This window comes from Leucoraja erinacea, chromosome 13 (assembly GCF_028641065.1).
Source record: "Leucoraja erinacea ecotype New England chromosome 13, Leri_hhj_1, whole genome shotgun sequence".
Lineage (NCBI taxonomy): Eukaryota > Metazoa > Chordata > Chondrichthyes > Rajiformes > Rajidae > Leucoraja > Leucoraja erinaceus.
Window position 1 is genome coordinate 18,092,146 of NC_073389.1, and position 21,426 is coordinate 18,113,571.

General features: G+C 42.2%; 1 protein-coding gene across 1 annotated transcript in view; it reads left to right on the plus strand.

Annotated features, from left to right (window-relative positions):
* The first annotated feature begins 3,221 nt into the window (after positions 1-3,221).
* igsf11 (immunoglobulin superfamily member 11) overlaps positions 3,222-21,426 on the plus strand; it is a 189,219-nt gene continuing 171,014 nt past the window's right edge. Inside the window, exon 1 of the mRNA XM_055644554.1 lies at positions 3,222-3,549. Coding sequence (XP_055500529.1) covers positions 3,486-3,549 — 64 coding nt within the window. The 5' untranslated portion in view covers positions 3,222-3,485. The remainder of the gene's footprint in view (positions 3,550-21,426) is intronic.

Here is a 21,426-nt window from a genome sequence, read left to right on the forward strand (position 1 = left end):
ATAGTAGTTCCCTCCAATAGTAACCGTGAGCAATAGAACAGAGCAGTTGTGAAAACCTAAAATAGATTTGCTGGAAATATCCAATGTAAGAAGTAAGGGATAGACACAAAATGTTGGACTAACTCTGCGGGAAAGGCAGCATCATGGAGAGAAGGAATGGGTGACGTTTCGGGTCGAGACCATTCTTCAGACTGATGTCAGGGGAGGGGGGTGGGACAAAGATAGAATGTAGTCGGAGACAGTAAGACTGGTGGGAGAACTGGGAAGGGGAGGGGATGAAGAGGGAAAGCAAGGGCAATCTAAAGTTAGAGAAGTCAATGTTCATACCGCTGGGGTGTAAGCTGCCCAAGCGAAATATGAGGTGCTGTTCCTCCAATTTGCGCTGGGCCTCACTCTGACAATGGAGGAGGCCCAGGTCAGATTGGGAATGGGAGGGGGAATGGGGGGGGAAGAAGGGATCTGTCTGGCCCAGCACTATATATGTGATAGATACACATGACAGCTTCAGGAAATGTGCTCCATCTACCTATATCTCTACTTAGACTGGATATATTGTCCAGAGATATTTTCACACATTATCCTTCCATATCTCTAGTCTCCCTCTCCCCTGACTCTCTGATGAAGGGTCTCGACCCAAAAGTCACCCATTCCTCCTCTCTAGAGATGCTGCCTGTCCCGCTGAGTTACTCCAACATTTTGTGTCTATCTTCGGTGTAAACCAACATCTGCAGCTCCTACACAAGGCTGTAGTTGTATTTGAAGGAGCTGTGGAAAGGGGAACGGTTGGCAAGGATAGAAGAGCTGGCCCTAGATTCATGGAGGGCACAATTCCTTCGGAATGCTTAGAGTAGTTCTTCTTAGCACTCACTTATTCCACCTTGCGGTTGCAGCCCCTAGACTGTGGAACAGCATCCCCTTTCCCATCAGAACTGCCCCCTCCATCAACTATTTTAAGTCAAGACTAAAGACTTATCTATACTCCCAAGCCATTCCTGACGTCCTCTGAGTGAGGGCTACATGTATATATGTATGTAGTTTGTTTTGTTGTGCTATTCTTATAACAAATGTAAAGCACTTTGGCCAATGAGAGTTGTTTTTTAAATGTACTATATAAATAAATGTGACTTGACTTGACCTATCTGCCAATCAAATTCCCCTCCCTTGTCTGTATCCACCTATCATTTTGTCCAGTCTTTGTCCCATCCCCACCTAACTTTCTCCCCCTATTCCAATCAGTCTGAAGAAGGGTTCCGACCCAAAGTACCGTTTATCCATTTCCCTTTACAGATTCCGCCTGACCTCCTGAGTTTCTCCAACACTTTGTGTTTTCCTGGTAACATATTCTTCGTATGACAGAAAGTACCTAAACTACAATTTTCATTTGTGTAGGAAGGAACTGCAGATGCTGGTTTAAACCAAAGATAGACACAAAATGCTGGAGCATCTCAGCGGGAGAAGGAATGGGTCGTAGGAAAGAACTGCAGATGCTGGTTCTTCTCATTCCTTCTCCAGGGACGCTGCCTGTCCCGCTGAGTTACTCCAACATTTTGTGTCTATCTACAATTTTCATTTTCCTCATTCAAAAGAAGCTGTTTGAATTCAGTGAAGATTCACAGAGAACCCACTTGTCTACAAAAGGCATCTGTATATTTCCATTTCTGCATTTCTCAACTCTGTTGATCCCGACCATTGTAACAAAAAATCCAAATTATGAATTTTCAAGGCAACCAGGTTATCTTGAAATAGATGCAGCATCTATTTTGACTATAACACATGGACATTTCTGAGTCTGACATAGTGATGCCGTCTGAAAAAGAAACTTTATTTTTTTCTGCAATAACTATCGTTTAACTTTTTAACAAATCACATCAACTCAATGTGCAAAACTCGGGGTTGCCGGGGTTGTTTTTGTATTCCATGCATTTCAAGGCTAAAAATATATATAAATCTAGGTCACAAAGACTTGTTCCACCCTGGTAATCTTACTGCTCTTGTCAAACAGACGATACAGAAGATTGCAAATGTGCACCACTGGCCTCAGGAGCAGCTTCTGCACCTCTGCTATCAGGCTTCTGAACGGTCCTTCCATAAGCTAGGGCACCGCTCATTGTGAACACTAGTCTGTCTCTGGAATTATTGCACGACAAACATGAGAAATATATTCTCTACCTTTTTCCTTTGCTCTATCTATTGAACGTGAGTTTGGTTTGATTCTGTCTGCATATATTATTATCTGAATTGATTGGATAACTTGAAAAACAAAGCTTTTCACTGTACCTCAGTACACATTTAGATTATGGTTTATTATTGTCATGTGTACCGAGGTACAGTGAAAAGCTTTGTTTTGCATGTTATTCAATCAGATCAAATAATACTAGACATAAATACAAGATACAAAGTGCTGGATAACTCAACGGGTTGGGCAACGTCTCTGCAGAACATGGATAGGTGACTTTTTTGGTTGGGACCCGTCTTCAGATCGATTGTCGGGGCGGAAGAAAGCTGGAAGAGAGGAGGGGGAGGGCAAAGCCTGGCGAGTGGATACAGGTGAGGGTTTTGTTTTGATAGGCGGATAGTTGGACAAAGGCCAGAGATGAAGATAAAAGGAGTGAGATAAAGATAAAAGGAGTGAGATAAGGATAGAAAAGTTACGAATTGTGAAGCCAGAGGAAGGAATGTAGGTGGAAGTAGAATGGAAAGGGAGTAGAAAAATGGGTGCTAGTCCATTTGGGGCACAAGGAAGGGGGGTGGGGGGTGGGTGGCAATGGTGGGGAAAGTAGGTTTGGTACATAAAATTTACAAATTCAATGTTATTGTTTTGTCAACCAATATCTGCAGTTCCTTGAAGGAGCAAAGAACTGCGGATGCTGGTTAATACACAAAAGGATGCAAAGTGCTGGAGTAACTCAGCAGAACAGGCAGCATCCCTGAAGAACATAGATAGGCGATGTTTTGGGTTAAAGTCTGAAGAAGGATCTCGATATAAAACATCACCTATCCATGTTATCCAGTGATGCTGCCTGACCCAATGAGTTGCTCCGGCACCTTGTATATCTGTAGTCCCCTTGCTTTTCTCTGCAATCAAGTCAAACCCAAGAACACCAGGGAGAGGAAAAGGGAAGATAACGTGTGCAGAATATAGTTTTCAGCATTGTTGAATAAACCTAAACCTCTCCCAGCCCCGCAATGCACATTTCAGTGCATTTGACAAAGTTGCACCCGATGCCTGTTTTGATTCCTAGAGGGCGCTGACTGTGAGGGGCGGGCGAGCGTCAATCACGACAATCAAAGGCATCGCCGGGGTCTGCTGTGCAAAGTCAGCCGAGCAATGGTTGCAACGTTGCGGTATTAACTGTGAGCAAGCCGAGGGTGGCGCAGCAAGGCGAACACCTTGCATCCCCTCCCCTTCAGTGCACCCACTCTGCTACTTGAGCCTTCCATTCACCCCTTCACTTCTTTTTGCTTCCCAATCGCCCTGTCCTGAGATGGTGCTGAAACGGGCTGTCTGGAAGTTGTGCTTTGCCTGTCTCTGTACACTTTGCTTTCAAGGTAAGCAAGACTAGCTGTTCTTTTTTAAAGTGCAAGCCAGTGCCACCTCTCAAGACTGTAAAATGATTTAATGACTCGATAGAAGTGGCGAGCAAAGTTGACAAAAACAATGCAAGTGAAATCTTTCTTCATGTTCTGGTTATTTAATTGACCCATTAAAAAAAAAATTAAAGCAACAATTTGAACGGTGGCTGTTATTTACTTCATGTTTATTTCGAGTTGGTGAATATCACTTTTGTTACCAGCTGGGCCAGTGACTATCTACCTCAATAGGAGTGAGCTACTGGTCTGGGTGCCCATCGCTAGAGCGAGGTGCGAATCTTATCTGGAGCGCCATCGGACAATAATATTTGCAGGATTAGTAAAATATTTTGGCTTAGATTCAACGAAAATTCAATGTAAACTACATGCAATGATAAATAGGAGGCACGGTGCCCGCAATTTGCAAGATTGTTTAGAGGTGATCGAAGCAAAGAAAACAACGTCACGACTGATACTTAGGAAAATTGACCAAATAAAAAAGATAATTGAGAAGAAAATGATCTGTAGAGATCTGATTGTCAGTAATTTTGACTCTGACAAAACTCTGATTATTAATAACCAAATTATTTGTTATTTGCACTTTATCATTGTATTTATTCATTTGTGTATATATTTTTAATATAGTATATGGATGCATTGACCTGTTTTGTAGTAAATGCCTATTATGTTCTGTGTGCTGAAGCAAAGCAAGAATTTCATTGTCCTATCAGGGACACATGACAATAAACTCATTTGAACTTGAACTTGAATTTTCAATTGCAATATTGGAATTTCCAATTGAGTTAATTTTGCTTCATTCCAGTAGCTGACATACAAGCGTGGAGAGGCAGGAAAAACATCTTGTGGAGCTACCTTTTAAATGTTGGTAATAGAAGGACAGTAAAAAGTGAAATAAACAATGAGCATATGAAATAACTTTATTATTTTAGTTTACCAAAGTAGTGTGAGGGGAGCTTGCACTAATTTAGAGTTTTTGATGATCTGAATTATTAGACTCCAAAATGTTACTCAATCTCAGCAAGCATCTTTGCATGTTCTTTCAGATTTTGCACAAGTCTGACAAACTGTCTACGGCGAGTAAGATGTTTCATTTTTTTCTTTGGCAAATTACCAATTGTCTTTGAACTTTGTAGTTGTGACATTGGAACCGAATAGTGTGTTTTGACTTATCTTAGATAATGTTAGAGGCACGTTGCCTCTTCCCTTCGCTCCATAGATGCTGCTGCACCCGCTGAGTTTCTCCAGTACTTTTGTCTACCTTCGATTTTCCAGCATCTGCAGTTCCTTCTTAAATATCTTAAATTTGTTGTTTTGTAATATTCAGTAATGTGACTGCAGGTCTGTGGAGCAAAGAGGTGATTTAGATAAAATGGAGCAGACTTGAATGAGGGAAAAACATTTACTAGGTCAGATGCATTACATGTTTCATTTAGTGGAGACAGTGTGTTACACTTTTGCAGTGGAGCACATAACACAGTTACTACTATAGTTATTAATCTGCAGATTCAGTGACTGAAAGTGAACTTCTGTCACAGTGCGATCAACAGTGGTCATTAGAGTGCTAACTAATACCATATTAAAGTGCTTCATAGCAACGTACAAAGCATTTGTGATAAAGCTGGTTAATAGCTGGCAAAAATGGATAAATGCATTTATTACATTCACCATTCCTGAGTGCAGAATGATCAAACGGAAGAAAATATTAGCTTTAAGAAAGGACGTGCAAAATAGGCGGAAAAAATGATTGGCTTAACCCTACTTAATAAAGGATGAGATAACCAATTGTGTGAAATATGCTTAGCTCAGTACAGATAGAATAATAAAGGACAGGGTATACTGAGAATAATTTTAGATACCCTGATAATAATTGTAATGTTGGGTGATGTATAAATTATCAAGTTTGAGATAAATATAAGAAGGGTAGTACAGAAAATGACAGAAGATATCAGTCATACAAATTGGCTAAATTAAATTGACAAATCTAGTTTGGACGATAAATTTACGGAATCCATGTGCAACAGTTTGGCTCGAAGAGTGGGCTGCTTTATAATGAAGCCTGGGACTGCTGGCCAGCAAGAGTGCTTGTTTCAGCATGATCCATTCATCTACTGCTATGGACTGTGGCACGTTAGTATTTAAAGCACTATGTGAGATGATACTGGATCTAACCCCCCCCCCCCCCCCCACTTCCCAACCGGACAGCACTGAATCCAGCAAGCGCTCCATGAAGTGCTGTAGTGTAGGGTGGATACACCCTGTAACCGTCCTTCAGTTTTACACTGATCATGATAGATGTATTGTGCATGGCCCCGTTCATTTGAATAGTTCATGGAGTCAAAAAGTACTGGAAACGCTCAGCGGGCCAGGCAGCATCTATGGAAATGTAACCCGAGTTTCCATAGCAGTGGTTGAATGGACTTACATTTTAGGTCTAAAGGGCCTGTCCCACGAGCATGCGACTGCATGCGGCAAGCGAGACCAAACCGGAAGCGGGGGCCGTGCGGGGGTCGAGTGATCCCCGTACAGGGCCGGTCCCACCAGCATGCGGCGAGCGCGACCAAACCGGAAGCGGGGACAGCGCGGAGGTTGAGTGAGTGACGTGAAGTTCGAGCGAAGTCCGCGGGAAGTTTGCGCGTGACGTACAGGGGCGTCAAGATGCTGCGTCCGGCGTTGAGATGCTACGTATGCCCGTCGAGGCGGTGCATACGGCGTTGAGGCGGCTGCGGGCCGGCAGGCCGTTGCCACGCGGAATTTTTGAACACTATCAGTTTTTCGGAGTCCCGTGCGATGTCGGGACCAGCTCCGCACAACTCCATATGGCTCCGGCGATCGAAATAGGACCGGCCGTACGGCTCAAGGGACCACGTTAGGTCGTGCTTGCTGCATGCAGTCGCATGCTCGTGGGACAGGCCCTTAAGTCCTCAAAGCATCTTGGTCCTAAAACATTGACATTGATTCTATTTCTATAAATGCTGCCTAACCTGCTGAATGTTTCCAGCATTTGCTGCTTTTATTTCAGATTTACAGCATATGCAGTTTAAAAAAAAATCCTTCCCTTAAAGGTGATAGGGTTTTTTTAGCTTGATTTTTCTAATACATTTATATTTCATAATTTCAATAAGTTTTTTAAATATTTTTTAATATTTTACTTTAAATGATGATGTTTCAATGTGTGATGGGACAGAGGAAAAAACTATTTTTTTCAGAGACGTGCCGGCACCTGTCATAGTTGCAGCAGGTGGCTGAAAATGTTCAATATGTTGCAAATCCAGCGGTGACCAGCAAAAGGTACGACTCATTGGGCGACTACTCACGACCATACAGGCTTCACCCCGCGACATGTCGTGTAAGTGGGACAAGCCCTTAAGTAAGTCGACTGACTTGGCAAATGAAATTCCTCGTATGTTGCAAAACGTACTTGGCTAATAAAGTATTATTGTATTGAACTGGTACCCCTTCCACATATTACCCTTCAATGGCAGATCTCTTTGAGAATATGGATAACATGCAAGCACTGTATCTCAGTGCACGTGACAACAATAAACTAAACTAACAATCCTCTTACAATGAAAGCCAACCCATAGTTTATCTTTCTGAAGAGGGATTAAATAGAATAAGAGTAAATTAGCCAGAAACAAAGTATATTGTTTAAAAACCAATAAGTAATTAATAAGACGATTAGTGGACTTTAGCAAGACATTAGGAATTATTAGTGTTTGAAACACTAAGTGGTGTGCTCTGTGTCCAATGTAGCTCTTGGTGTTAACATACCTATATACAAGCAAATAGGCATTTGTATGGTGTATTTGTACATTGTAAGGGGGTTGATTGTAAGGGGGTTGAGTTTAAGAATTAGCCTTGCTGCATTTGAGTGAGACCACACTACTGTATCCAAGAAGGAGACGTTTTGGTCCAATGCTGTCTGTCCCGCTGAGTTACGCTAGCATTTTGTGTCTATCAACAAGGAGATGGTCTTCGTATGTGTCACTTAACTGCTTCCTGGATTGAAGTAGAGGCTGGATTTGTATTCTCCAAATCTTAGGAATTTTCAATGTGATTTAGATGTCATAGTCTCAGGGTAATAGGTGAAGGACTGAGCTAGAGATTCGTCCATCGAATGAATGTGAATCTTTGGAATCCTTTACCCCAGAGAGCAGTCTTTGCTCAGTTGACGCATTGTCAGGGGCGAGTGACGCACACCTTTTAAGACCGTGTTTTTCAGTCGAATAGTTTTACATTTTATACACTTAAAAAAAAAAAAATTACATTCTTTAAGGTTACAGCATATCTGAGCATTTTATTACTGTGGTTAGAAAATTGTTTTGTAAGTATTAAAGAGTAGTTTTAAACCAGTACAATTTAATCACCACCCCTATTTGCTGCTTGAGGTATATTGTGTATATGTCATTGAAAGTGGCCAGCCAGAAACAAAATGTCATGGTTTGTGATGGACACTTTTCTTTGTCTAGTGTCTAATAGAGAGAAAGAGATAAAAAGCAAACTACTGGAGGAACTCGGCGTGTCTAACAACATCTGCTGAGGGAAATAAATTGTCAACTACAGTTCAAATTGGCCAGAAACTGGTCAACCCAGTCAAATGGTTGTAGAATTGAAGTGCAAATTGCACCCAGTGCAATTTTTTTTAAAGAGAGAGGAAATCATAAATAAAGGTAATTCTACCCGTTGAGTTCATGCTGGCTCCCTGATTACACTGCTTCTTCCAGCTGCTCTGCAATTATTATCCTGCAACTTATTTCTTTTTGTAAAGGTGTCCTAAAATGTATTTTTGTTTGTTTTTAAATTGGTTATGGCAGGCAATGAATTAGATTCTAATTAAAAATGCTAATTGTTTTTTGTAATAAATCCATAATCAGTTGTATTCGTCAAACTGTTCTAAGATACATAGAATTATGTTCTTTTTAATGGATTTTTTTTGTGCTGAGCTGACCTTTTCTAACGCATTGCACTGGTTCATGTCCTGATTTCCTTCCAAAATGGCAGGTAAATGCTGGGATCACTGCCCCTTGGGTATGCACTGTCACTCACAATTTGGATTTGACTTTTTCTATCTCTGGTTACGATTTTTCTAGACAATCAATCTAAAGATCAAGCATCTTGTGCGGGTGTCCTGAAGAATTTGCAACATTTGCATGGGCTTCTCGATTCATCACATGAATAGCAAACATTTCTGATGATTTGTGGAATAATTAGTGTGCAAACTAGAATATTTTTCCCTTTCCGGGTTTTATCAGAAAACTCACTTCACTGAATAATTTTCACTGGGATGGGCCATGCATAGATGTTTTGGGTTTTGAGAGATGTCATAGCAACATAGGAATAGGTAGTTCTATCACTTGAGCTTGTTCCACCATTCATTAAAGTTTTGGGTGAAGATATCTCTACTTCACTTCTCTGCCACTTTTATCCCCATAGCTAATGATAAAAATGCCATTGCATGGCGATCTAACTGATGATCTTATAGAGGTGTATAAGATCATGAGAGCAATTGATGGGGTAAATGCAGAGGCTTTTACCTAGATATGGGGAAATCAAGAACCAGAAAACATGCGTTCAAGGTGAGGGGGGGAAGATTTAATAGAAACCTGAGGGGCAACTTTTTTGTACAAAGGATGGAAGGTATATGGAACAAGCTGCCGGAGGAGGTGGTTAAGGCAGGTACAATCACAGCATTTAAAAGACAATTGGACAGGTACATGGATAGGATAGGTTTAGGGGGATATGGGCAAAATGCTGGCCAGTGGGACGTGCAGATAGGGCTTGTTGGTCAGCGTGGGAATGTTGGACTGTAAGGCCTGTTCCTACACTGTATGACTATGCCAATTGACTTATCGTTCATTTGAAGTAATGAGCTTAAGATATTTTCTTATCAAGTTTAAGTTCAAGTTCATCATCATATTGTCATAAGTCCGGGGAAGTAGAGGTACAATTATAAAAATATGGCGCACACGCACACGCGCACACACACAACTTGTATGAAATCCAAAAAGAAAGATGGGCATTAGTCCAAAAACCAAATTAGTAAAACAAGTCAAGAAAAGTGTATTCGTCACATACGCATACGAAATATGCAGTTCAATGAAAAGTCTATGGTAGTGCAAGAGGTAGGTTATGGTGTTCAGTTGTCGAGGTTGGATTCATATGTAGGTTGGTTCACAATTCTGATATTTGTAGAGAAAGTAGCTTTTCCTGACCCTGGTGGTTTAGGAAAGTGATTTAAAGTGATTTCTAATGTGATTTCTAATGTGAAAAGTGATTTCTAACGTCCTACCATTTTAAAGATGTTTATCCTTGTTCTGTATGTGACAGAAAATATTTTAACACAAGATAGTTTCTTTCAACTGAAACTAAATTGGTTCTAAAGCTAAATGGTGAATATTCTTTTCTTTAATTACACAATTACAACCTTGAATGAAGACTTCTGTAGGAGATGATGGTCTATCCCAATCGAAATTGTTTTTCTTAAGTTATGTAGTAGGGCGCATTACTGATTGTGTCGGGAAATATCTCGTTGCGTTGTTACCGTCTTTGTTCCATCAGTCTGTACTTGACTACAGTCCAAAGCTTTGAATAAAATATGTTTTGGTATATTTGTTTTGTTTCATTCACTGAAATGACTGCCTTTCAACAATGACAACCATCCTTCTTTTGTGCAAACATGATTTCAACCACTGGCAAGCTTTCCCTGATTCTGACTGACTTCTGACTCGCTTAGATTTGTCGAGACCTCACCCGACCAAAATCCTTCAGTGTGTCATGTCCAACCACTCTTTCTTCATTCACGTCTTTCAAAGTTTAATGTTATTGTCCTAGTTGACCCTAGTCTGCAAACCAGTTGTTTCTGTTGTACGGTTCATTAAACTGGTACGATTACGTTTAAAGAATTTATGTTCATATGCACGGAATGGAACGATATTGCGCACATGCAGGCAATCTCGAGCACATTTCAGGCACATGCTTAAGTTGATCACGTGTTTGGAAGGGACATTATTGGCTGAAGGGCCAGTTCTTGTGCTTACTGTTCTAATTTTATAAACTAAGGCTTGATCATGCTAATTATCAGTGAAGGAAATATAATAAATAAAACAGCTGTTTTCATAGCAGTTATCAAAAGGAAACCTTCAGTTGTCTGTAGAAAAGTTCTGTTAGATACTTAACTTTTAAATATTTTCTTTAAATTTTAATCGACAACAATAATCTAAAGGATGTTCCATATTAATGTAACGTTATGCTCTATATACGCAATCACTAAGGCACGGATGCAAGATATCTATATAATATATAGATTGATATATATCAATATGATATGCATATAATGTATATTAAATTGAGGCATGCTTGGAACACACAGTCAGAACCCTTTTCCCAGTTTGGAGATGTCCAACACTAGGGGGCATAGCTATAAGGTGGTGGGGGGGAAGTTTAATGGAGATGTGAGGGGCAATTTTAGTTTTACACAGATTGGTGGGTGCCTGCAACGCATTGTCGGTGTGTTGGTGGAAGCAGATACGATAGTGGTGTTTAAAAAGCTTTTGGATAGGCTCATGGAAGTGCAAGGGCTAGAGGGACATGGATCATGTACAGGGAGATTAGATAAATTTAACATGGCATAATGTTTGGCACCCAAAGTGCCCGTTCCTGTGCTGCACTGTTCTATGTTCTATATATTTATTGTGATTATAGAGTTATACAGCATGGAAACGGGTCCTCCAGCCTAAATCATCCATGCCAACCTAGATGCCCATCGGAGCTTGGCCAATTTGGCCGTGTTTGGTCCATATTGGTGTAAACCTTCTCTATGCATGGACATGTCCAAGTATACACAAAATGCTGGAGTAACTCAGCGGGTGGAGGCAGCATTTCTGGAGAGAAGGAATGGGCAACGTTTTGGGTCAAGACCCTTCTTCAGACTGACTGGAATCAGTGTTTGGCAAATTCCTATTCGGGTTAAATGGTGAGACTTGGTGTTCTGAAGGCAGTTTGTTTGGGTGAACTCAAACTTAAAGGCCCTGCAGAAGAGGGAATATCAATTGCCAGACATTAATTGCATGAGTGATTTTGCTTGTCAATCATGCATCTCTCTCAAGAACCATACAGCTCCACGCTTTTAAAAATCATTGTTATCTTGTATTGGTGAGAATTGTGTGACACAAAATGCAATTTATTTCTCAAATGTATGTTGTCTCTCTAGAGTGAAATTGGGAAGAAATAGTTTATCACCCGGCACTGGGGACTCTTTAAATTATGAGTACAAATAATAGTTAAAGTAAACTCTCTATCTTTGCACTTTCCAGAATAAGAGAAATTTCCGATTTAAAAAATAGGACGTGCATGGTAAATGGTAGGGAATTGAAGAATACAGTTGAACAGAGGGATCTGGGTATAACCGTGCATAGTTCCTTGAAGGTGGAATCTCATATAGATAGGGTGGTAAAGAAAGCTTTTGGTATGCTAGCCTTTATAAATCAGAGCATTGAGTATAGAAGCTGGGATGTAATGTTAAAATTGTACAAGGCATTGGTGAGACCAAATCTGGAGTACGGTGTACAATTTTGGTCGCCCAATTATAGGAAGGATGTCAACAAAATAGAGAGAGTACAGAGGAGATTTACTAAAATGTTGCCTGGGTTTCAACAACTAAGTTACAGAGATAGGTTGAATAAGTTAGGTCTTTATTCTCTGGAGCACAGAAGGTTAAGGGGGGACTTAATAGAGGTCTTTAAAATGATGAGAGGGATAGACGGAGTTGATGTGGACAAGCTTTTCCCTTTGAGAATAGGGAAGATTCAAACAAGAGGACATGACTTCAGAATTAAGGGACAGAAGTTTAGGGGTAATATGAGGGGGAACTTCTTTACTCAGAGAGTGGTTGCGGTGTGGAATGAGCTTCCAGTGGAAGTGGTGGAGGCAGGTTCATTGGTATCATTTAAAAATAAATTGGATAGGCATATGGATGAGAAGGGAATGGAGGGTTATGGTACGAGTGCAGGCAGGTGGGACTGAGGGGAAAAAAAATAAAAAATTGTTCGGCACGGACTTGTAGGGCCGAGATGGCCTGTTTCCGTACTGTAATTGTTATATGGTTATTGCTGATGTAATATTTGGATCCACATTGATATAGCTTTTATCATTAAATTTGTCATGTTGATGTCACAGCACCACATTGGGAGACGGTTGTGAGCTGGGAATACTAGACTACTGGGTAGAGATCAATACAGGCCGACTGCTTTTATTCTGCGTGTTCGTGAGCCAGCAAAGACGATATTCCTCCATTACATATGGGATGCTTTTTCACTTAATCCTTTAGAAAATAAAGGTTTTGCTGCTTGGACTTTGGCAGCAAGAAGATGTTCTGCATCTCGTAACAAGGAACTGCAGGTGCAGGTTTATACCAAAGAAAGACACAAAATGCTGGAGTTACTCACCAGATCAGGCAATGTCTTTGAAGGATATGGATTGGTGATGCTTTGGGTTGGGGTCCTTCTTTCAGATCGATTGCAGGAGGAGAAATGGGGGCAGGGTGGGAGAGAAAACTGGAAAAAATGAGGGGCAAACATGGTCGGTGTTAGGTGAACATAGGAGAGGGTTTTTATTTTTTGGATCTGCAAATTGTTGGACAATGAATGGTCAGAGATGAAAAGGCAGGTGTGAGGAGCTTCTGAATCTCCTCATTTAAGGCTGTTGTTTTTATTTTAATGCCTAGAATTTGCCCAGTGGCTTGGATTGCCGATGCAGTTAGGCCACTGATCGTGATTTATTAGATTCCCTTGCGAAAGAATGAAACCATTATTCATAGCTAACTGCTATCTATTAAATATGTGTGCTACATTGTTAAAATTCAGAATAGTTTTCAGATGCCTACAATTGAGTGTTAATGGAATTTCATGCCTTGGCTAAATTAGGGAGAGAGGAGAGATGTTATCTGGTTAGAAGTGTATGAAGAGTTAATGATAAAGACTGGCCAAAATAGTCTGCTTTAACTTGTGAACTTGATGAGGCATGGAATTTAATCAGTCAGAAAATAGGCTGTTCTTCATAGAGCACGACCCGAATAATGGGAATCGTTTAAATCCCACAGTGTAAAGATTTTCTTTAATGAAAATTTTATTGCCTATCTTTAAACAGTTAGTGCAATCCTCAGTTTGAAGAGATTCTCATCCCCTCTCCAATGGGAGTACTGTGAGATACTTCTTTGCTGTTCCCCCTCAGTGATTTCTGCTGCTCTTCTGCTCATTGACCTATTACCTGCCAAGCTCTTTCCTGCCTCTCCCTTTCTCCCCCCCCCCCCCCCCTTCAACAATCAGTCTGAAGAAGGGTTCCGACCCGAACCCTCAACTATCCATGCTCTCCAGAGATGCTCAGAGGGGGTTTTGCGTCCTTTTGTATAAACCAGCATCTGTAGTTCTTTGTCTCCACAGTGTAGTCGTTGCAATTTATTGAACATCAAGTAGTCAGTTGCCTTTTGAAGCAACAATAAATGTGTAAACAATAAAAAGTTTCGCAACCTCCTCTCTAACTGTCCCCCATCTGTGATCCCTCCTGCCCTCCAACTGTACGACCACATCCTTACAACTGCATCCTGGGGGCATGAACATCGAATTCTCCCAATTTTGTTAGTCCTTGCTGTCTCCTCCCCTTCCTCAGTCCCCCTGCTGTCTCCTCCCATCCCCCAGCCTTCGGGCTCCTCCTCCTTTTTCCTTTCTTGTCCCCGCCCGCCCCCGATCAGTCTGAAGCAAAGATCTTATAGCGAAGCAAGATGGATTACTCTCACGCAAACGTGAGGTACGCTCATGGGCGGATTCATGGGTGATTATAGGACACATTTTAGCAACCTGACTCCGCCATCTTGTTCCGCCATCTTGTTCCGCTTTCTTGCTCCCGCCTTCTTGCTTCCGGCCAAAGATTGGATCCGCAGCGGGGAGAAGGAGTGCGGGGCCCGGGGCAGCGGGGAGAGAGAGTGCGGGGCAGCGGGGAGAGGGAGTGCGGGGCAGGGGCAGCGGGGAGAGAAAGTGCGGGGCCCGGGGCAGCGGGGAGAGAGAGTGCGGGGCCCGGGGAAGGAGCTGGGAGAGGGCAGAGGAGAAGGAGTGCGGGGGGCCGGGGAGAGAGCGGGGAGAGAGAGTGCGGGTTCCGGGGCAGCGGGGAGAGAGAGAGTGCGGGGTCTGGGGCAGCGGGGAGAGAGAGTGCCCCCAAGACAATGTTTCTTATTTAATGTCCCTTGTCTAGTCTGAAATAAAGTTCATTATTGGATTAGAAGAAATATAATTGTGTGTGTTATATACATTTATATAATTTTCATGTATGTGTGTTTATAAACATTTTATTCCTTAACAAGAATCAACAGAATTATGAACTAACAGAATTATGAATCTAACCCTATAATCACGCACAAAAAGTCCCCCCCTGTCAAATCACCCTGCGAGTCGGGCCGGTTCCGGTTACTACAAAATCAACTCAAACACTGTGAGCCATTTAAAAAGAAATAATTTAAAAAACATTAAAAAAGACAATTACCAGAATCAAATTTTATTCTTGACAAGAAGTTTGAACTGACATATTTATGAATCTGACCCACACAAACTGTTGCCTCGCAACATTGATTACAGTGCGAGTCGGTTCGGGTTAGGTAGGCTCAGGTTGCTAAAATGGGCGTGGAAAAATGCCCATGATCCCCTCCATAGTGTACTACACGTCAGTCCATTGCATTTAGCAGGAATAGCCTATCTTGCTTCGCTATAAGGTCTTTGGTCTGAAGAAGGGTTTCGGCCCGAAACGTTGCCTATTTCCTTCGCTCCATAGATGCTGCTGCACCCGCTGAGTTTCTCCAGCTTTTTTGTGTAACCTTCGATTCTCCAGCATCTGCAGTTCCTTCTTAAACAATAAATGTGGCTGCTTTTTCCAATTGGGGAACACATTTTTTTTTTCTATAGAAAGAAGCTAATATGTTGGGATCTTTGGGTGAAAGTGAACCCAGAGTGAGATTTGAGTGGGACTAAATTATAACAGTGCATTGTGAACTATGAATAGAAAATTATAAGGATCTCATCCATTTTAATGCTTTGCCGTCTATCTGGCCTTTGTCTCACTGAATATACATATTTGTTCTCCTTTGGCAAGAATGTAATTTACATCTCACACTGCTCAGTGGAATGGTTGATGTTCGAACCAGAATGTGTCGAGTAAGTGCAACAGTCTCGAGCACATTTCAAACGAGTCTTGTACATTTGTTTTATAAGCTCTCTGCCAGCTTTTGACATGCACTGTAAACTGGGCAGAAGACGCACAATAAAAGTGTTGAGTTATAGCTGCAGGTTTGCTGCTTTGAGCGTGCCCCGGGGAGTTAGCAACATCAGTAGTATTTTAGTTTACTGATGAGATGTTTGTAAATGTAAACGGTTTCATTATTTTCTCCAGGGACAACGAGAAAGGGCAAGATAGCTCTAAGGTTTGATTGAGTGCAGGCCTCCCTAAATTCAGTGGCGCCATAAACTGCAGACACATTGCACTATAAGCATCTTCAGCCAACTCCACTGCTTTTCTAAATTTCCGCCTTTCTATGTCACCAACATGCAGATTTGTGTGACCAGCAGCCGCATATAATGCACATGGATATCGGGCTTCTGAATGAATGAATACGTTTATTGGCCAAGTATTCACATACAAGGAATTTGTCTTGGTGCTCTCCCTGCAAGTGACAACACCATAAAGTGACAGTTAGGAATGACACATAAAACATTAAACATTAATAATAAAACATTATTGATTAACTTAATACCTGTATATTGGATAATACCTGTATATTGTATCAATATTCCAATTTACCCCCAGCAAAGCAAGCATCAGTCTGGGTACTTGTGAGAAAAGACCACCCCCTTACTTGTGGGAAACCATGTTTTGGCATCTGACCCCATGTTTAATTTGGGCGGCACAGTGGCGCAGCAGTAGAGTTGTTGCATTACAGTGCCAGAGACCTGGGTTTGATCCTGACCACTGGTGCTGTCTGTATGGAGTTTGTACATTCTCCCCGTGAGCGCATAGGTTTTCTCCGGGGGCTCCGGTTTTCTCCATACTCAAACGACGGACAGGTTTGGAGGTTAATTTGGCTTTGGTTGAAAATTGTAAGTTGTTCCGAGTGTGTAGGATAGTGCTAATGTACGGGATGATCGCTGATCGGCGTGGACTCTATGGAACGAAGGACCTGTCTACGGGTTGTATCTCTAAACTAAATTAAACTAAACTAGAGAAATGGGTATCTAGAATTAAAATCTTGTGAGGAATCGGAGCTTTGCTAAAGTTGTAGGCCTTGTACTGTGAGCCATTCCAGTGATTAGATTCTGCCCTGAACCCACCAGAGCAGATGAAATATTTCCTGATCACGGTTCTGCGCTGGTGACTGGAGTATTAAAGTGCTTATAGTTTAATGCTTCAGATAAGAAACTTCCTTGGTTCAGGAGAAGGGTTACAGTCTCTTTGGTCATATCGGGGATTTTCTACTTCAGTGAAAACTAACGAATAAGCTTGCTGGAGTGTTACTGCACCATTTAAAAAAAAATTAAAATGGTGTAACAGTTCTAGTATTTATTTACTATACACAAAGGTTTTTAAGGTTTAGTTTAAAATTACAGTGCGGATCAGGCCCTTTGGCCCAACTTGTCCGTGCCGACTAGCGATCCCCGTACACTAGCACTATCCTACACACTAGGGACAATTTACAATCTTTACCAAAGCCAATTAACTTATAAACTTGTACGTCTTTGGAGTGTGGGAGGAAACTGGAGCCTTGTGAACCCACGTGGTCACCAGGAGAACGTACAAAATCCGTACAGACAGCACCCGTAGTCAGGAGCAATCCCGGGTCTCTGGTGCTGGAAGGCAGCATCTCCACCGCTGGGTCACCGTGCTGCCCTAATTTTGAGTTGCAGAGCTTGTTATTATTGTTTGCTTCATTTTTGCGGTCAAAATGTTTTTCACGCGTTTCAGTAACAGTTGACATTATCTGTAGGCATAAAACAGTTTCCTCTGTTTCATGGACACTGTAGCAAAGTGCAGAATGAGTTTGCATAGTGACTACAATCAGGGTTGCTCATTGTAGTTAACAATTTGTTTAAGAAGGAACTGTAGATGCTGGAAAATCGAATGCAGACAAAAATGGTGGTGAAACTCAGTGGGTGAGGCAGCATCTATGGAACGAAGAAAATAGGCAACGTTTCGGATCGAGACCCTCTCGACCCGAAACGTTGCCCATTTCCTTCGCTCCATAGATGCTGCCTCACCCGCTGAGTTTCTCCACCATTTTTGTCTACCTTCGTAGTTAACAACTTTGTACGAGTGATCATTATAAAATCAGTGCTGAAGTTTACATTTGACTGCCTAATTACAGTTTGGCCTCTGGCTGTTTTCCCAACTACTCCATTCTGTTCTCCACATGAACAGTCACCAAAATCCTATACGACCACACTTGAGTTTGCTTTTCTATTTATTTCTCTTCTTCAACATTTCTAATCCGTTCTTTTGTATTGACACGGTGTCTGCTGCATTCACTAACTGTAGGCAATCATTTTATTAGCCTCGTAAATGTGCAAAATAGGACCTGCTCTGCTCTCTTTCGCAGCCTTTAATCGCCACATAATTCAACTTTGCATGCCATTTGAAACTAAAAATAGCTTTCAATGCCATCGCATTTTGAAATGTAATAATGGAGATCTTTATTGTTTCATTAGTTGGAGCAAAATTATAAATGTTGCAAATATACTGTCTGGAAATGCAAATGCGCTCAGCTCTTGGATTCTGTTTGCCTTCAGTGTGCTCCCAGCAAATACAGGTACACAACCTTTTATCCGAAAGCCTTGGGACCAGACACTTCTCGGATTTCGGAATTTTTCGGATTTCGGAATGGAAGATTTTTAGCGTAGATTAGGTAGGTAGCGGGCGGCTTGAAAAGTCTGGAGCGGCTGCCTCCTCCCCGGAGACCAGGGAATCATTGTAAGTCATTGCTTAAATGTTAGTCAGTTAGTTTGGAGGGATTTTATGTGGTGGGGGGGGGGGAAACTTTAATTCTTAGTCCCCTACCTAGGCGGGGAGCGGGCAATGACTTACTGGGTCGGCGTGCAGTAAGCTCTGGAGTGCTGTGGCCGCCGACCCCCAACATCGCGGAGCTGGGGCTGCAGGCGTCCGGCCGCGGGCGGCGCCGGTTGGTGCTCCGACCCCGGCGAACTCTACCCCTGGCTGTGCGGCGCTCCAAATTTAGCGTGACCCGTGGCCGGACGCCCGCAGCCCCAGCTCCGCGATGTTGGGAGTCGGCGGCCACAGCGCTCCGGAGCTTACTGCACGGCGACCCGGTAAGGCATTGCCCTCTCCCCGCCTCTCCGACCAGGTAGGGGACTAAGAATTAAAGTTCCCCCCTTCACCCCCCTTAACATAAAAGCCCTCCAAACTAACTGACTAACATTTAAGCAATGATTTACAGATGTTTATGTGTCTCCCTGGTCTCCGGGGATGAGGGATGAGGCAGCCGCTACAGTAGTACAGACCTGGGTTGACCGTGGGTCGTTTCGGGTCAAGTTTGGCGCCAAACGCGAGCTTTGGTGTGCAGACGACATCCTGGAAAAAATGTCCAGCGTTCGGAGTTTTCGGTTTCCGGAACACCGGATAAAAGGTTGTGCACCTGTACTGCTCTATTTCTTACTCGTGTTTTCCATCTAATCCAATCTTTTCTGAAAATTATGTAGAAACGAGGAACTGCAGAAGCTGGTTAATGTACAAAGTGCTTGAGTAACTCTGCAGGTGAGGCAGTATCTCTGGTGAATGTGGATAGGTGACATTTCAGGTCAGGACCCTGAAAGGTCCATGTGCGCCAATCCATGTTTTACAGTGATGCTACCTGACATGCTCGGTCCTGACCAGGAAAGTCACCTCTCCATGTTCTTCAAAGATGCTCCCCAACCTGATGAGTTACTCCAGCACCTTGTGCCCTTTTATGAACATTGTTTCTCATTATTTTAAGCTGTTTATATTGATTTCTCATTTAAATTGGTAGAATCGCTTACCTCCTTCCACGCTTGCCCCTCCCCAAAATGTTATGTTGGCCCCACTTTGGTAGTGCTGTAACCTGCCTTGGTTTTGCTGGTTCATCCATCTCTGAATGGGTTCCAGTGCCTGAAGCGGTGACCACCTTTCCTCCTGCACTGTCTCTGCGCCCCACTTTCATCTGTTCCATTTTCATGTTGCTCTGTATGGTACACCACTGTGATACACCAGAGTCTTTCACCTATGGAGGAACTGCTTTTTAAACTTAATCTTTCTCCTTTAACCTCTGTTAGCAGGTCCCTGGCCTACTCTCTTTCTATCCATGATGCTGATGTCAGCATGAATTATGTTCTCTAGCTGTTCTCTCTCCCTCCTTGCTCTGAGTTTCTTATAGCCGCTTAGTTACATCCTTCAACTTTGCATTTGTGAGGCTAGATACTATCATACACTACAATTAAGCAGAAATATCTGTCCGCACTCTTTACTTTTGAACCCCCAACAATTATAGCTTTGTTGATGACTGTTCCTTGTCCAAACCAAGCCATGTGTCAAGTTTTTGGCTGTGTACTCTGTAGTGTAATGATCATCTACTCCTGAGCTGAGCAGCTGTTAAAGTTCATGATGTACTTGGAAGCACGGCATACTGCCTGCATGGTTGTCCTAGTCGCCATCCTACATCTATACTGCCACTTCCGCAGAAGGTTGAGGAGATTCGGCACGTCACTGAATACTTCATCAACCCTTTACAGGTGTGTGGCATATTGATTGGTTGCATCATAGCCTGGTTTAGCAACCCGGACACCCAGAAATGAAGGAAGCTGCAGAAAGTGGTGGACATTTTTCATAGTCCATCACGGGCACTGATCTCCCCACCATCAAATGAATCTGCAGGAAATGCTGCCTCAAAAGCAGTGAGGCAGCATTCATGCTCGCGATCCCTCTCCTCTCTCCCCCACTATTTATTTAGTTGAATTTTGTTTTATTAATTTGGTAACTAAGCTTATTTGGTAAAGTTACTTTTAAAGTCAATCCTTTTTAACAAATGGAAGACACCATTTTCTGTGAATAATGCCCTGGTGGTGTCTGGGACTCAGCACCGTTTCTTAGCTTACAGATCTATTTTTTGACCATTAAGGTATTCTGACAGCTGGGCCAAGGGCTGTTTAGTGTGTCTTGATGTGAAATGCGATTCCCAATTTGGGGAAACCAGTTGGTTTATATTTAGAATGCATTGGGTTACTGTACATTGCAGTGAGGCGGAAATACCAGTCAGAGAAATTCTTTTGAAATATTTAGTTTCCTCCTTGGATAAGTGTATGATTGATCTTGATACCCATCGTGCCAGAGTGCATGCATGGTATGGGATGTTCGGATTGTGTATTCGTATCCGAATGTATCACATTATCTCCAGTTTGAGATATGGATGGTTTCTTATTTATGTATCTGGGACCAAGAGACTGTCATTCGGTTAATATAACTGAACTCATTAACAATGGGATTTAATTTGCACCATTAGTCAAAACATGCTTTTCATTCCACCCTCGTCGTTCAAAGGCATGTAGTTTCATTAGGGGCAGGTGCTGGTCGTAAAATGTGCTGAGTTCCATCTCCCCACATCTTTCTTTCTGCAATGAAAAGTGGCAGACAAATGAAGGGTGCGTAGAAATGTCTTGAGTCAGGCGCTGAATTTCGCATTCTTTTGGTGATCTTTGTTCCTGATACTAATCTTGTCTAGAGAAAATGGCTATGCTTTTAATCCCACTGGTCAACCTGCTGCATAGTTGTAATTCTGAG